At 42.6% G+C, this 18,321-nt stretch overlaps 2 protein-coding genes across 3 annotated transcripts; both read left to right on the top strand.

Moving 5' to 3' along the window:
• Positions 1-1,724: 1,724 nt before the first annotated feature.
• On the top strand, positions 1,725-8,618 carry LOC308335278 (uncharacterized protein; the record flags this gene model as incomplete). The annotated part of the gene is made up of 9 exons (XM_080792296.1): positions 1,725-1,799; positions 1,833-1,863; positions 2,838-3,010; positions 3,517-3,624; positions 4,241-4,351; positions 6,069-6,158; positions 6,852-6,920; positions 7,216-7,941; positions 8,599-8,618. Exons 3-9 carry the CDS (start codon positions 2,908-2,910, stop codon positions 8,616-8,618), a joined length of 1,227 nt encoding a protein of 408 aa, XP_080648422.1. The 5' UTR covers positions 1,725-1,799; positions 1,833-1,863; positions 2,838-2,907.
• A 557-nt stretch (positions 8,619-9,175) lies between these two features.
• LOC308335092 (rano class II histocompatibility antigen, A beta chain-like) lies at positions 9,176-17,725 on the top strand. 2 transcript variants are annotated; one of them, XM_080792071.1, is made up of 7 exons: positions 9,176-9,191; positions 12,491-12,657; positions 13,621-13,890; positions 14,615-14,905; positions 16,631-16,738; positions 16,922-16,942; positions 17,092-17,725. In XM_080792071.1, exons 2-7 carry the CDS (start codon positions 12,597-12,599, stop codon positions 17,130-17,132), a joined length of 792 nt encoding a protein of 263 aa, XP_080648197.1. In that variant the 5' UTR covers positions 9,176-9,191; positions 12,491-12,596; the 3' UTR covers positions 17,133-17,725. The 2 variants fall into 2 exon arrangements, with proteins under 2 accessions (XP_080648197.1, XP_080648198.1); XM_080792072.1 differs by lacking the exon at positions 9,176-9,191 and having other exon boundaries at positions 12,539-12,653.
• Positions 17,726-18,321: the final 596 nt, after the last annotated feature.

Here is an 18,321-nt window from a genome sequence, read left to right on the forward strand (position 1 = left end):
ACAAGATTCCTTTACAGGATCTCCTCACTGGTCAACACAAACACCTTGAAGACCCTAACAGGTGCCCTCGTACAAGGTTTCTTTGACTATGCATGCACCTCTTGGTACCACAGCACCTCAAAGCCCCTTAAAACAAGGTTCCAGACTTCCCAAAACAAACTGGTCAGGCTCCTACTTGGCCTCACCCCCCGAACCCACCTCACCCCTGCCCACTTTGACAGGCTGGAATGGCTTTGGGTCGACGACAGAGTACAGCATCTTGCAATGGGTCTGGTCCACAAGATTCGATACACCACCAAGATACCCATGTACCTGTCTAAATACTTACTTCCTTAATGTTAACGAAGTCCACACCCACAACACCAGAGGGAGTGCAACAAACCATGTGCAACCCAGATTCAAAACAAGGGACACATTATTTTTCGCTCCTATGCCATCAAAATGTGGAACGCCCTACCAACAGTCATTAAGACATGCAAATCCCTTGACTCCTTCAAAACCAAAACTGGCCCCCGTAAAATCTGAACCCCCCCCACCCCTTTTTCCCCTCACTGTATAATGTTTCTTTTCCCTTTTTACCTGCTTTATGATGAATTCCTGTTCTCTTTTTTTTTGCTATATAGAAGTGTCTATTTGTACGTCTCTAAATGTTTTGATGATTTGAACAAGTTGGACCCTCTTGTAAACAAGTGTAATGCTTGGGTCGTCCACTCACAGTTAACAGTCTTTGTATTGAGTTGTGCTTTAAATGTACTGTAATTTTGCAAACTATAAATATGTCAATCAATAAATCAAAATGTAAATTTTAACATAGGCAGATATTTTAACATAGGCATATGAGAGGCAGTAGAAGAACCCTGCCTCTCATAAGATGCACCATCAAACTTTCAGATGCTGTTTTTCTACCAGTGTGGAGGAAGAATGATTAGGATTTGTATTGTATTCTCTCACTATAGGCTATATTATAATCCATTGGTTTCTGTTGTGTGAGAACAATAATAGTAATTCAAAGCAGTTCTGCAGTTGTCCTCAAAACCACACCTCCAGTCGCTGTCATAAGAACGGGAGGTGCGCTCGGCAGCAGAGCCTGTTTGTCCCATTTTGTCCACGGCTGCACGCGCACCTGCAGCCCATCAAGTATAATTTATGCTTCGTCCTGCGATGGTGTCGCGCACGCAGACCTCTACGCTCACAACAGTCGCATCCGCGATGCGATGTGAGCAGCTGTTCTCTGTGCGCAATACTGTTGCGCTTTGAAGTATAAATGTCTCCTAGACTCTATAGGACCTAGAGACGAGTGCACCTCACTAGCCAACACACAAGAGGAGGTTGAATGAACTGAAACCAGCGCTCCCCAAAACAACAGGTTTGGAGATCTGTTGTGCAGCTCCCATCCCAATGTTTGTAAACAAATAATTGGTCTATAAAGTCAGACAGACTTGAGGTTTAGATTGAGCAGCATAATTTTGTTTACGACGAGCCATCAGTGCCAATGTACGATTATAATATAGGCCTACTACCGAATTAATGTAAATAAATAGCTCCTATAAAGAAGGCGGCTGCCTACTTCCTCTCAGAGCCTTAGATATTAGGCCTACACGGCTCTGCTTCCTCTAAAGTCTAAAGCCAGGAAGACAGGAAGTTCGGCATTCGACAAAGAAATACAGATACAGAGGTATTCAGATTTCAGAAGCGCGTCTTTCCTATTCTAACAGATATACATGTCCGAAGAAACGGAGAACAACAACAACAACTATATGACGGGGTTTTGACCAAAAGCTGTTTTCTGCTATTCGTGAGTTGTTGAAAGTTTCAACAACTTGAAACCAGAGAACAAGTGAAGTTACTCAGTCAGAAGAACAGGTATGTGCAGTTACATTAGTCACTTTCGCTGTTGACTGTAAAACGTTTGGTCTAATTTACTGTTTTTTTGTCCTAAACTAAACTGGGTAATGGATATAGGCGGATATATGGCGGAAACACGTTTTCTACCACAATTTGACAGTTTAACTGTTATTGTATTTTAAAGCTTGTGAGCTTGTACTTGCAACTGACTCGCTCTCTCTCTCTCTCTCTCTCTCTCTCTCTCTCTGTGCGTGTGTGCGTGCGTGTATAATGTTAATGTCAGAATCATCTTTATTGATGATTTGGTTAATCACCTAAATTAACATTGATTTTACGATATAAATTGGGGTCCCAGAGATGTAGAAATGCCATCAACTGCATGGGACTCCGTAATGCAGGTCAAACTGGGGGTCGATCCTTGACATTAAAATGTCTGAGAGTCACTGCCATAGCCATACAAATCTTCTCTTATGGGGGTCCTTGATATGAAAAAGTTTAAGAACCACTGTCCTACTGAAACAAACCTATTTAGGACTACAAATGTCTTCCAAATTTCCAAAAGACAGTTTTCTGAGAAACCTATATGTTTCCATGTCAGTGGTTCTCAAACTATTTCATGTCAAGGACCCCAGAAAGTATATGTAATTGGCCGCCGAGTCGGCGGCCAATTACATACACTTTTACATATACATTTTTGCCTTACCCTACCATGTTAATGGTAGGGTCACAAGAAACCCCTGTAAAAAGTTGCTCAATACCGACAGCTGGTCAGCAAGTGGATTCATGAATATAGACAATATTTTATTAACACTGAGGAAGGCCCATCTGGCCATAAACGCTTCCTTCTTTACTGTTATTCTCATAGCCTAGTGTTTTAAATTCAGTTGCCGTTGCGCAGTGCTGTGCACGTGTTGCATTGTGTTTGTGTGCTGCTCAGTAAGTTTGACATGGTGTGTTTTTACCTCTCTTTCTCTCTCTCTCTCTCTTCACAGAGAAGGTCCAGTGCGGAAGTGCATTAACAAGGAACCTTCCAGTCCCCGAAAGGCAGGCTTCCCGTTTGGTATGGAGATGCCAGGGATCCGTGCCGGACATTACCCCATGTCCGAGCGGCAGCAGGTGGCCATGCTGATGAAAATGACGGCCGAAGAGTCTGTCAACAGTCCAGGTGCGTGATTGTAACGGAGGCCCACGTCTCCATTGTATAGCCATCGTCTTGTATAGATGTATTTATTGATAGATAGAAAACATTTAATAATAATAGAAGTTGCAAGTCTAGGCAGCAGGCATATGAACTGTAAAAAAGAATGGACACACTCCAGAGAACAGATGGACAGCTTCCTACGGCACAAAATGATTTATTAGCATGATGCATTTTGCTGTGAGCTTCGTCAGGTTCTACAGCTATAGCTTTGTCAGGTGCTATAGTTACAGTATATACCGGTAGCTATATAGTATATAGCTATTCCCTGTGGTATCAAACATTGTATTGAATATCGATATTTTGCACAATATAGTATCAAAGTTGGAAATTCCATTATTCCATTACACTTCCATTCCATTACAATTCCATTACAAATTGATACACAAGTGATTGACCAACTCTCCTCCTCCTCATATTGTCTGTTATTATTGAAGTTAAGTATTGTATTTCCCTTGGATCCTTCACCACAGACTCTATGAGGTCCAGACTGCAGGTTAAGATGAACTCTCCAGACCCAGCTGTTTCCACGTCCAAGAGGCAGAGTAAAATAACAGCTGAGGAGTCCGTCAACAGTCCAGGTGCGTGCTTGTAACGGAGGCAACATCTCTCCAGTGTATCTCCATTGTCTTGTATAGTTTTATTTATTGATAGAAAAATAAAAATAAATCACACTCCTGTGAAGTGAGGGGCGCTCTTATCATCACACATCATCATACATCATATTCCGTGCGCAGCCAATCAAATCGTCACAACTGTCACTCCGGTCAATCGCTTTTGGCGCTTTTCTGCTCTCACTTTTATCCTCAATATGTAAATCATCGCTATGGGGTGATCAGCCAATCAAATCATCGTGTTTGTGTTCACACAAAAACAGACAAAGCTGGGCATAGGACGGGCTAGAGCCCCTCAAAAAGGGGACATTAAAAAAAAGCCCCTCACTTCACTCGTGTGAAGTGAGGGGCGCAGCGACAGCTGCATGTCATCACAGGTCCTCTCAAATTTTGAATGGCTGGCTCCCCGGCTATTAGAATACTGGACAATATATAGTTGCGGGAACACCACAGTGTTCCCACCCCCTAAAATACTTTTGGGCCCCCCCAAAACATGTGTGTCTGGTCTGTTTGCATGCCTGCTGTTATTATTGAAGTTTGGTTAATCCTGTATTCCCCTGGGATTTCAATTCCTTCATTACAGACAAGTCTATGAAGACCACCAGACTGCAGGTGAAGATGAACTATCCAGACCCTGCTGTTCCTCTTAAATTGAAGAGGTTGACACTAATGCTTGACAGACTGCCCGTGGCAGGTAAATAAAACGGTCGGGCAAGTGAAGTTTGCTTTCAGGTTGCCCCTACGGGCAAGTGCGTTTTAGTGGGGATTGCACAAACACACACACACACACACAGACAGCGTGCATTGGAAATGGAACGATAAACTTATGTAGTCCTAGACTGCTATGTGTGCAAATCCGGCGACCTGGGAACGATCGCCAGCAGGTACTCCTAAACACAACGTCAGTAAGAATTGGGGGCGAGTGTGTTTTTTGGGGGCGAGTGTGTTTGCTTTGCTTGGGTGAAGGCTTTGTGTGTCTCACTTTTGAAATCACTGATGTTGACTGACATTGTTCATCGTCAATCTGGACAAAAAAATTCCCCACTCCTACAGTATAAAGCTGCCATTTTCAAGCAAGCAGAAATGAAACAAAACTAGTCGGCGCACACACGACCAGACCGGACATGCACTAGAGCAGTGGTTCTCAACCTGTGGGTCGGGACCCCCAGGGGGATCTCCACATGATTGTTTTGGGGTCCCCATGCAGCGACGTGACAATTCAAGGACTTTTAAAACCTTTGTAATACCTCAAAAATAAAAGCAGAGAAAAAAATACCATTTCTGCATCAAAAGTAACAAACTGTACCATAAACTATACTATAAAAACTCGTCAAACATTGACCAAATTGTCAAATAATATAAGAGGCAAAAATTGAGAAAATAGCCGATCTACAAGCTCACAGCGCGAGGCATTGCGAGCTTGTAGATTGGCTATTTTCACAATCTGTGGATCCTAGTCAAACAATATAACAACTTATCAGTTTAAATATGATTATTTTGGGGGGTCACGGCCCGAAAAGACCCAGCTGTTCCCACGTCCAAGATCGAGGCAGAGTAAAATAACAGCTGAGGAGTCTGTCAACAGTCCAGGTGTGTGCTTGTAGGTAACATCTCTCCAGTGTAAGTATCTCCATTGTCTTGTATAGTTTTATTTATCGATAGAAACAAAACTCACACTCCTGTGAAGTGAGGGGTGCTCTTATCATCACACATCATCATGCATCACTTTCCGTGCTCAGCCAATCAAATCGTCACAACTGTCACTGACTCACTCCGGTCAATCACTTTTGGCGTCTTCACTTTTCTGCTCTCACTTTTATCCTCAATATGTAAATCATCGCTATGGGGTGATCAGCCAATCAAATCATTGTGTTTGTGTTCACACAAAAACAGACAACGCTGGGCATAGGACGGGCTAGAGCCCCTCAAAAAGGGGACTCCTGCACATTAAAAAAAGTCACACTCGTGTGAAGTGAGGGCTGCGCCCTCACTTCATCTTACGTTGACATCTTACGTTGACATTTCTCCTGTAACTCTCCTCCTCCCTTATTGTCTGTTCTTATTGAAGTTGAAGTTCATTAATCCTGTATTCCCCATGGGATTTAAATTCCTTTGCAACACTCAGTTCACACGGGTAGTGAGTAAATATCTGTTAATGAATAGAAAAAATACAAATAAAAAGTATGTCATGACATCACAGGTCTTCTCAAATTTTGGATGGCTGGCTCCCCGGCTATTAGAATACTGGGCAATATATAGTTGCGGGAACACCACAGTGTTCCCACCCGCTAAAATAGTTTTTGTGCCCCCCCAAAAAATGTGTGTCTGGTCTGTCTGTTTGCATGCCTGCTGTTATTATTGAAGTTGGGTTAATCCTGTATTCCCCTGGGATTTCAATTCCTTCATTTTAGACAAGTCTATGAAGACCAGACCAGTGAAGATGAACTCTCCAGACACGGCTGTTCTTAAACGGGCGGGACCTAAAGACCAGCAGGAACTCGGTAAGTTCGCCATTTAAGTTTGCCTATAGAGCGCCGAAGTCCTGACGTCACTCGCTCAGACCCTGGTTCATGGAAGTGTTTCTCTATGGAGAATAACATGGGGACATCTTAAAATCATCTCATATACTGTAAGTATTGTGGTCCAAAAGTAAACAAACTGTCTCTGCGATATTGTCGGGGAGGTGTCTCTGTATCGTTTAACAGTCAGTCACTCATATTTGATAGTCTGTTTCTAGTGAAAATGTAACAAATTCAGCAGCAGTAACATTGGCCTCAGTTGATTCTTCATATCCAATTATGAGTGAAATGCCAGGGATGATTTGATTATTTTTCAATCACAGTTCTTATATGAGGCGATCTAAAATTCCTATGGGGATTACAATGCAAATAAAAAGTACAGTAACCTCAGGACTTAGCGCCCTCTACCGATGATCTATAAACAGGCGGAACCTGAATACCAGCAGGAACTCTGTAAGTTCTTCATAACTGCATATCGGGTTTGTTTATGGTTATGTCTGAGTCATAGTGACAAGCCTATATATGGGCGTATCGAGTTTATTCATGGTTATGTCTGAGTCACACTGACGTGGCCATGGTCCGCCGGCCTGCCCACCTGCCAGATTGTCTGTTATTATTGAATTGAGTTAATTATTAATCCAGAATTCCCCTGGGATTTCAATTCCTTCATCACAGACAAGTCTATGAAGACCACGAGACTGCAGATGATAGACCCAGTTGTCGCTATTAAACTGGTGGAACTCGGTAGGTTTTATGCCCTCTCTGTTTCTTTGCTTTAATCTGTTCTCATCTCCCACTTCTCATGATGTATAAACCCACATGGTCTCACATGACCACAGTAACTGTGCTGCTACCGACTAATGGACACCCAGACACACAACGTCACATGTTGGAGCACTGCTCAAAAAAGAAAACCTAAGAAGAATATTAATTGTGTTATTTGTGTTTTTCTTCTTTTTAAGTAAAACTGACTTGACTGGCTCTGAACTCAAAGGCTAGTTGATGCATGAAGCCGGTTATTTTCTGTTTTCTATCTCAGATGCCCGTCTTGCCCTGTCCTCAGTCAAACCAAGAAGTTGGAGCTGTGACCAATGTGGTAAATGCTTCACTCGATGCTCTCGTCTCACAACACACCAAAGAATTCACACTGGAGAGAAGCCTTACTCCTGTGAGCTATGTGGGAGAAGTTTTAATCAACAGAGTGGCCTCATCGTGCACAAGAGAAGTCACACTGGAGAGAAGCCATACTGCTGTGACCAGTGTGGGAAAAGCTACAGTCACAGCTCTAGTCTTATTAAACACAAGCATCTTCACACTGGAGAGAAGCCTCACTGCTGTGACCAGTGTGGGAAAAGCTTTGCTACAATGGCTTACCTCGCTTCGCACAAGATCATTCACACTGGAGAGAAGCCTCACTCCTGTGATCAGTGTGAGAAAATGTTCTCGCATAGGCAACACCTTGTATCACACAAGAGAAGTCACACTGGAGAGAAACCTTACGGCTGTGACCATTGTGGGAAAAGCTTCGCTCATGCATGTGGGCTTTCGACTCACAAGAGAATTCACACCGGAGAGAGGCCATACTGCTGTGACCAGTGTAAGAAAAGCTTCACTCAAAGCAATCAACTTGTGCAACACAAGAGAGTTCACACAGGAGAGAGGCCCTTCTGCTGTGACCAATGTGGAAAAAGTTTTACTTATGAGTCTGCGTTTGTGGCACACAAGAGAACTCACACTGGAGAGAAACCTTACAGCTGTGACCAATGTGGGAGAAGCTTCAATTACAGATCTAACCTCAAATCCCACAAGACAATTCACTCTGGAGAGAAACCTTTCGGCTGTGAAACATGTGGGAAGATCTATTCCCGGCATGAAACATTAAAAGTTCATCAACGCAGCCATACTAAAGAGAAACCATACTGTTGTTCCCTATGTGGGAAAAGCTTTTCTGAAAAGCGTAGCCTTAGGAACCACAAGAGAATTCACACTGGAGAGAGGCCTTACTGCTGTGTCCAATGTGGAAAAAGCTTCATTCAAAGGTCTGAGCTCATGTCGCACATGAGAATTCACACTGGCGAGAAGCCTTACCGCTGTGACCTATGTGGAAAGTGCTTTGCTCAAGGAAACGGCCTCTCGACACACAGGAGAATTCACACCGGAGAGAGGCCATACGGCTGTGAGCAGTGCGGGAAAAGGTTCAGGCAAAGTGGTGTCCTTGTGAAACACATGAGAGTTCACACCGGAGAGAAACCTTACTGCTGTGACCAATGTGGGAAAGGTTTCACTCAACGGACTCACCTCGTGGTACACGAGAGACTTCACACTGGAGAAAAGCCGTTCAGCTGTTACGAGTGTGGGAAGGGTTTTTCTTGCCAGAAGTACTTAAATGCCCATAAGTGCGTCCATGCCGTGTCCCAACCAGGGCCATCCCTATCAAACTAACCTGTAGAGCACCAGTAAGTGATATTCTCTGTTTCTTCTTTGTTTTTTTCTCTCATATCCAGGATAGTTCCGCTATTAGTACAGTAATTCTCAACTTTTTCAGGCTGCGATCGTCTATATTTTTCGCCACTTTCTTGTACATACCCACATAAACTACATAATATAGTTTCAGTCAGTTATTGTGGTGTTTTTGTATGTTTTTTTTTCAGTTCTGTAATCCAACAATCACAACTTCCTGAAACGTGTGTGTGTGTGTGTGTGTGTGTGTGTGTGATGACTTCAAACTTGCCCTGTAACAAAAAATTGAAAAAAAAAAAAAAATTAATGATGAAATTGTAAATTATTGCAATCCAATTCAAGTGAGATTTGTGTTTAGTTCTTGTATATTTAGTTGTATTATGGTTAAAACATTGAGAGCTTCTGCTCTGCTGTCTGCACTGCAGCAATCGTTAAGCAACCGGTCGTCAGCGACGGGTTCCCACCCCTTTTTGGTTCCCAAAGCTAACAGTTGATCAACTGATGTTGACGATTATGACGAATGCTACTGAAACGTTTTGAAGGCAACATGATCTGGTAAGATTGTAAGATGTTACTTTTGGACAGTTTGTGAAATGTTCAGTGAATTCATTTAGACTAAAGTATAATTAGCAGAGCTCATAAATACAAACACGTCCAAAGTACTAAAATCACGGACGTTGTAGTCACTACGTGGAAGGCTAGTTCCTGCCATAGTAGGAAGGGCTGCGACAGCAAGCAGGTTTATCTATCGAGCACTGATCCATTTCTGGTTGCCGCCGGAGCATGACGTCGTTGCTTAAAGTCCCTAATGCCTACTGTGTTGTGGGGTAGCTTTGGAAAGCCTTATCCAGTCTAAAGCCCACCAAGCAGAGCGACTAGTGTCTGTATGTCTGTCTGTCTCTCTCTCTCTCTCTTTTGGGGGGGTGGGTACCCCAACATTAAACCAAGCTACCCCCTTTTTTCCCGGCAATTTGTGCACCCCGCAGGGCCCTGAAATGTTGTCTAGCCTGGGAGCCCTCAGCCAATACTACTGTAAATCCAGCCCTGCTTGAGGGTGTGCTTTACCTTGATTATCGGCACTTCAGTGATGCTTGTGGAACTCCGGTCATCGCTGGTGTGCCAATAATCAGGGTAAAGTACACCCTCTCTTGTAATGTTGCTTAATCAGAACATAACTAGTAACTACAAATTACAGTCGACCTCCGTGTTCAATAGACATACTGAACAGCAGCAGCCAATGAGGTGCCCATGTGTAATTGTGTATACTGTAGTTCTCAAACATTTGAATGTCACAGATCCCCAAATTTATATATATTAGGCCACGGACCCCCATCTGAAAAGATCATGTGCCATGGATGGAGTCAGGGACCCCATAAGCTCACATTGCGACATGTTGTGAGCTTGTTGATTTGCTATTTTTGAATAGCTTATGAAATGGAGGCCATTCAGCTTTAATTCTGAGTGCTATAAAAATGTTATTCATCTTAACTAATAACTATATAGCTTAACCTGACCCGGATATATTTATACTTACAAAAAAAAAAGACGTTTCCTGTAGGAGTACTTTGGAGAGGAAAATATCATGTTTATTTTATGTTTTTGTAAGGTTTTATTGAAATGTAATATTACGACGTTGGGTCTATTGGGTAGCAGAATTTCCTATAGGCCATTTTAATAATAATTTTAGTCAGAATAACATGACAGATGTCTATATACTTCACTAAAACAACTTAAGGGTTCATTTATATGGTTATGGTTTATTATTTGGCCTCAGAACAGTATACATTATGAATAATATTTGGCTTCAGAACAGTATACCGTATTATCCCGAATATAAGACTACTCTGATTATAAGACCCCTATTTTTCAATGACTCATTTGTGGAAAAAAAGAACATTGAATGTCAAGTTTTCTAGTCCCCGATTATAATACAACCCTGTTTTTTTTAGGATATTTCCATTGATGTTATTATTCATATGAATAATAACACCAATAAGCCATATTTTTAAGAATTGTGATTGTATTAAAAGAATAACAAAATGAAAAACAGTACAATTTTGAATGTACCAAAGAATCCTAATTTACAGTAAACACACACAATACAGAGTTTGTCCTTTTCCCTCTCTGGCACTGTCAAGTTGTCAACTATCATGTAACGAGGTCAACAAAGACTGAAATATGTTGCGTGGCATCACATCAGCTACAGGGGTGTGCCGTGTGGCGGCTTCCCAGTACATTTGGCATCTATTCATTTGTGCAAGGCCCAGCTTCAGATGCATGCCCATCATTTGCTCTATTCCTTTTCTACATTTCTGCTACTTTTCCATGTTCCTGTTGTTTGAAGGCTAGGTACACAATTTTGAGAGTCAATCATGTCTTCAGACACAAACCAGCGGACGTACTGCAGTGTTGTGTGGAGAGAACTCACATCTTCAGTCAGAGGAGGACCAGAAAAGTCTGTATTAGGGCTGCCACTGATTCACGGGGCTTTCCGTGTTTGGCCGGTTCGGGTTGTCTTTGGACTCCCCTCTTCATTCGACTTTTCATCAGTTTCAGTGAAGTCGATGTCCACATCAACATCACTTTCCATTCAGTACAATATCACATCCCTTCAGTGAAGTGAGGCTCTTTCCTTGCTTGTGGCAGTAGTTCACTCAACAAAGGGTAGCTATAGGGTTGGTAGCTTGTCAGAGGTTAGGGTTAGGTTTCTAGTTGAAGCCAAGGGCTTCCGTGTTTGTACCATACATTTGTATGTATAAGTACAAAACAAAGATTCGCCATCTTTGTTGAAGAAGAGTCTGGGCAATTATGTTTCTGTTCCTTTTTATGCCAGTGTTTATTTTTGTTTAGCTAAAACTAGACTATTAAGCTAAATAGTTTAAGTAGACTAGGTAGGCCTAAGGTTCAAGGGTGTGTTCAAAGAGCTGTCTGACTTCATGACAAGAAAATGTTTTGACAACCATTCCTTTGTCACTTTGTCTGCTATCTGTCCACCACTGGGCGGCGGTGAAAAACAAAACCAATCGGACACCATAAATGACAGATGATGAGCCACACAGCTCAACTAAACACATCTCTAATTAAGTTAACATTCAATTTACTAATTGTTGTCAAAATGATATTAATGCTCAAAAGCTGGAATCCATCACTTTTTCGTCCTATACCCGGGATTCGACCGCTCTGGGTGAACTATTGCAGGGGTTTTCAACCTTTTTATACAAAGTACCACCTCAGAAAATATTTGAAAATATATTTCATTCCACTTTTGTCTTTTTTCCCCTTGTTTGGGGAGACTCGTACCAGTGGTTGGGAACATCTGAACTGTTGTACTTCAGGCAATACTACTTGTCATCCAGTAGGTGTCCTCCCAACACTAGGGTGTGAAATTTGTGAACGACTCTCAATGGAAGACCAGGGAGACTACCTCCTACAGGCCCGCTGACTTTTTGACTTCCCTTTGGGAGGACGACAAGCTTTTCGAAATCGGGGCCCCCCTCTGGGCGTGCGTGCAAAGCGTAGGCTACTGCAACTTCACTTAACATATAATTGTATTCATTAAAATAAGCAACTCCAATCATTTATATAACAACTACATCAAAGTTGTGAACCTTTTTGCCGTAGTAGTCTGGTTTTAATTAGGCTACCGTTTAATTCAGAATACAAGAAGGGGAAAAAAGCAGAGAGACTGTAGCTAATGGATTGATTGATTGACTTAAAAAAGGGGGGAAAAAGAAGAAAAAAGTACGGTTTCAAAATTCAATGCTAAAAGGATTTAACCCAAGAAAGCACTATGGCTTGTTTCATTGGATCAATTTTCATTCATAGAAACATAATCTGTTGTTTGTGTTGTATAGTAATCAAATCACAGCTTGTAGCTTTCCTGGTGCACGCCCACCGAAGGAGTGCCACTGTGCCAGTGGCTGCAGAATGTTTCCTCATCCCTCCATTCCTGGTTAAATCATGGCTGTGCTTAAATGGGTCTGCTCTGTTCTCTGGCTGCTCCTGTCTCTGACTGCAGTAGGTGAGTTGAGTGGAGATTGAGAAGTGTTTATTTAAAATGCATTGTGACATTTCAGAGTTTATTTTGTATCATTATGATCATTATTACACACACACACACACACACACACACACACACACACTTGTCTGTCTGTCTGTGTGTGTGTGTGTGTGTGTGTGTGTGTGTGTGTGTGTGTGTGTGTACAGTGTGTCTGTCTGTCTCATAAGTATGCATGTTCAATTAGGCAGTGCATGCGTATTAGGCACACATGTACACACTCACAAGGGGGGGACCTCTTAAAGGTCACTGTGCGTTTAAAACTTGTTGCAGACGAGAGAAGTATCAACTTTCACTTCCTACACTTGTCTCTCTTGTTCTGGAATCATGTTTCAAAACCTTTTTTGACAAAGATTTCAGAGCGAGGACAGGGAAGCACTTGTTTTGTTTGACTGCATCCTGTGTGCGGTATGTGAAAAGCAAATACTGTACAAACTAAGCTATGAGGACCAAATTGGGGTCCATGGCCTAATGCATATCGAACTGGGTCCATGAACAACTTTGAGATTCACACTGACCTAATATTCCTTCCACAATGGCTTTCCGACTTGGATACCGCGGCGCGTGTGTCACAGCATTCGGGTCATTGGCGACTTGACACGGGCTGTCCATAGGGGCTATCTGGCACTCAGGCTTTATTCTCAGGCCTTGCTGTCGGCGCACTAAGCACCTCCATTTATGAAGTGCGTGTTAAAAGCATTCCGTTGAGAGTGAAATAAAACCAGCACTTCCCCCTCCCTCACCCATTCAGTCTAGCATTAAAACGCCTCAGAGCATTCTGATGGTCTGGTGGAGGCTTTTTAGTGCATGTTCTTATTATTTATTTAGATTTGAGGGTTTGTGCACACATTGAAGACGAAGGTGAGTGGCCGGAATGAGTTGAAGTTGAAATCCAACCTTTGAACATCACTGTCTGTCACCCTGCAGGTGGTCTGTTCGCTCATGGCGTTGTGCACTGCCAGTTCTCTGCCAGAGACGGCAGTGATGCTCTGTACCTGGAGAAGGTCTACTTCAACAAGATGCTGGTAGCGGGGTACAGCAGCGCCACGGGCAAGTTCACTGGCTACACGAATGAAACCAAACGCCTTGCGGAGGCCGCTAACAAGGACCCTGACATCATGAAACAGCAGAGAAAAGATAGCAACAACTCCTGTTTCAGTCGAGTACCTGCTGTTTATGATGCACTAAAAGTTACTGGTGGGTATATGAGCCGAGTACTGACATACAGCCAACAGGCCTGGCTTAATGCACAGGCTTTAAGGCTCACTCCAGCATGGTGGTGTTACGGTGAAATTGGTGAAAATCTTGCAGACATCACATAATGTCAGTGTCCGAATGAAAATCATTGCAGTTTGTTCATTAGCAGAGTTCAACCTAGCGGTATTCAGGCCACATATTTAAAGACCTCCATGTAGTTGTGTGAAGTCCACAAGATAGTAACATATTTCAGCAGGTCACCAATTTCACCATAATTTGCCATGCTGGAGTGACCGAGTGGGAGTGAGCCGAGATTTTGGGTATTGGAATTTGGCTATAGTGTCATAGTAAATCAGTGCCATACAAATTCTGAAGAAAACCTGGAGACTGACATTCAGTGAATTGGGTCTTGGTGGTATTGGTGTGTAAAAACAACATATACAATTTGCCACGGATGAGGCCAAGTCTTGCCACGGACACATTTCTGTACACATGTCTGTGTACGGCACGCCTGTATGTGTACGGACATATGATGACCCCTGGTTTTGACGTCCAGACAGTGGTTAACTGTGTGTGTGTGTGTGTGTGTGTGTGTGTGTGTGTGTGTGTGTGTGTGTGTGTGTGTGTGTGTGTGTGTGTGTGTGTGTGTGTGTGTGTGTGTGTGTGTGTGTGTGTGTGTGTGTGTGTGTGTGTGTGTGTGTGTGTGTGTGTGTGTGTCACCTAGTGCCGCCCAACGTCAGACTGAGGTCAAAAGGTCTAAACAGCAGCAGCAATCATTCTGGCCAGCTGGTGTGCAGCGTTCACCGCTTCTACCCCAAAACCATTCGAGTCACATGGCTGAGGAACGGACAGGAAGTGACCTCGAACGTGAGCTTCACAGAAGTATTGTCCAATGGGAACTGGTTGTACCACACTCACGCTTACCTGGAGTACATGCCCGTAATTGGAGAAAAGATCACCTGTAAGGTAGAGCACGCCAGCCTCCAGCAGCCCATGTTAACTGATTGGGATAATGGTAATAATAACTAGAACTGCACTCTGTCGATTGCCTACTTGCTTGTTGCACACAAGCTTTCAAATCTTTCAAATCTCAGCCTCTCTATGAAAGAAAGTTTACAATATTGAATTATTAGGTTTAGCTATTTGCTACGTACATTGCGTTTGGAGGAGAAAAAGTGGTATTTTGAAGTATATGGTAATGATTACTTCTGCCTGTTATGGCAGTGGTGTGAGATTACATACATGTATACATAGGGGAATTACCTTTAGCATAACATGTCATCGTTACGTCACCACCAATTATACCCTGACATTGGTACATATATTAATCACGTCATATGCTCATAATATGCTTGTTTACATATGATGTAAATTTTCCCTTCAATGTCTGTCATATCTTATAATGTGATTCTTATTGCATGCTGTTATGTTGTCTACAATTACAAATACACATTTTCATGACATTTTCCTGAAAACAAAAGGGGTCTACGCCCTTTGAGCTTGACCCCTAAGTTTGTTCAGTGCACATGAAACAATATTTTATCATGAGTAGCCTTCATGGGCAGCGCTCCGCGAATTTAGTCTATTCAGTATTTTAGCCGTGACGTAAGCGCCCCCGAGATACTTCCGGGTCCTACTTTTGTGTCGCTTTTGTGTCCCCATATAGAGTTATACTGTGTCCCTCCGTCTGACTAAATCTCAAATGAAAACAACCATGAAAGTCAAATTTTACCGCTTTCCTTGCAACAACAAAGCTACTGGTATCCCAAATCTGGCTGTGACAGGCCGTCTGCCCCACACTGAATACTATCGCCATTTTATTTCATTGTGCCAACTAAATCCTCCATTAAGATCGTATTAACGCAAACTAGATTCAACATACTCAACCCTGCACACATTCTAAATATGCCCCCGAAATATTGTACTGAGCAAATGGACTGTTACCACCTTCAATAATAATGACAATAATAGTCTTTATTGTAAAATTGTAAAAAGATTCACACGTTTAGATATTGCCATTTACAATGAGAAGCGGACGGGAGCTGGTGCCACTTGAACCCGGGCGTAACGTAGGACTATACAACATGACGTCGGACTTAAATACCGAATAGAGCTCGCCTCCAAAACCGCTTTCAGTTCTGGCCGTAGACTCGTAGAGGGTGCCACTGCCACAAATAAGTGAAGTTGCACCGTTTTCATACACATGCTGTCTTTCCAGTTTCCTCACACGACCACAACCTATGACTAAGGGCCGATTCATACTCCTATTTTAGAGCTGAATAAAAGTCGGTTCGGCGCTGTAGAGCCTACAATGTGACGTCATTTGAGGTTCGGGGGGGCGGGTACCGTCCTAAAGTCGGCTCATCGGTGCTACTGAAAATTTCTGACGAGCCGAAATCATTTCGGCACTACAGCGCCGAAACAGCGGTAAAATAGGAGTATGAATCGGCCCTTACAGTACACAGCCTTGACTAGGCAACCCAGCCTGGCAGAGATAGGGCATTTAGAAGAAGCAGTTTTCTAGTCTTGATATTAGTGGCATTGTAACATACTGTAGAATGAACTGCATAATGTTATATGGTATAACATAGTTTGCTACTTTGCTCAAACATAACCTGTTATATGTAAGCCATTTCATAGCTATTTTGTGTGATTGATGTTTGCAGATCACAAACAGATGTGGTCTGAAATGTTAGTTGTTTATTGACTGTGTTGTTGTTGTCGTCGTCAAATCCTACAGGTATGACTGAGTCCCAGAAGGTTAAGATTGGGATGGGAACAGCTGGCCTGCTAGCGGGACTGATGGTTCTCATTGCTGGATTTATCTGCTACAAGAGGAACACGTCTGGTGAGACTATGAACACAAAGAAAGAAAGAAAGAAAGAAAATAACCTAATATGAATTTGTTAGAATTCAATGAGTGTTTGTCATGAGTAGAATAATTAGTATACAGTTGTAATTGAAAGACTTGTGTTCTGACTTATGTGTTCTGAATTTTCCATGTTAACTTTCCACCGCTGGACTGGCGCAGGTGTGCAAACACTAAGTGAAGGTACGTACATTACTGTAGGCTTTATCTTCAAACATTACATTTAACCACATGAACCCCCAGTGTCCAGATCTACAAGCTCACAATGCATTATTGATCAGTGGTTCCGTTCACCTCTCTATACCTGTCTGCTGTCTCTGTGTGTCTTATAGCATCGTCAATGAGAGACGAGACACCTGCCGTTCCACAGTGATGTTCACCTTCACCAGGCTTTCAAACCACATACATTTTTGACATTGTTTCTTTTTGTAATCTAACTTGTGATTTAACAGTGAAAAGTGACTAGTCTGTGACTCTATAGTACTCTCGTACTATACATTTTCTTTAACTGACATTATTGCCTTGTTCTCAGAGGCGTATTTACAATAGAGCCAATTAAGGCAGGCAGCTGCCTCCCCAACTGCCTAACTAACTAAGAAAAACAAGAGAGGTAAATCACCAAACCGAGAACTATTAGTGGTCACCCTCACCCGTAGAAATGCATGGCTTTGTCTCATGGGGTGCCCGGTGTGGGGGTCTGAGTGCACCATCACCTGTACTCGCCCGGCAGGAACAATCCCTGTTTAGTGTTTCTGAAAATGCATTTGAAAATTCGGATGCAAATGAAGTTTGTACAGCCCGACAACACTATAAAGTGTAATTGCCTTTCGCAGACCTCCCGAGGGGGGTGGGGGGGGTCTGCGTATTTTGTCTCCCTTAAATATCATCCCTGCATACACTGCTTGTGTGTATTGTTTGTTTTAGGTTGTTGTATAATGTTTTTATTGTATTGGAGCTTCCGAGCATACGTATTCACATGTGCAGTATGTACTGTACCTTAAAACGGTGCATCTAAAAGTGACAATAAAGTGAATCTGAAATCTAAAGTTGACGTTTTCCAGGGAGCTTAGCACCTGTACGATAATGTCTTACATTATTGTCAGATGTCATTTGGGACATTCAGCTATATATATATATCTGCACCGTGATTATCATCAGCGGGGTTGGTTTTTCCCCGTTCACCCTACTCTGTTCCCAGTGTCAGAACGGCCTGACGCTTGGCATCATGCCAGGCTGAGACTCGATCAAAGTATAAAATCCTCAGTATTTGGTTTACAAATACCAAATTTGACTTAAGGATCTCATGTCAAATTGTCTGGGAGGGTGAAAAGGCCAGGGTGGAAACCGTAGTTGAGGCTAGGCCTGGGATGTTGATGGTTGTGGCGAGGACATGTTGCAGCCCTGGTCGTTAAAATGAGTACAGACCATTTTGGAGCCCACGAAGACGAGTAATAATAATAATAATAATAATAAGTCTTTATTAATTATATAGCACCTTTCGAAATGAAGTTACAGGAATCCTACCGCCACCATCCTCCCGTAAAGTCCCAGTTTTATTGCTT

The sequence above is a fragment of the Protomyctophum bolini genome, assembly GCF_963924005.1.
Source record: "Protomyctophum bolini genome assembly, chromosome: 20".
NCBI lineage: Eukaryota > Metazoa > Chordata > Actinopteri > Myctophiformes > Myctophidae > Protomyctophum > Protomyctophum bolini.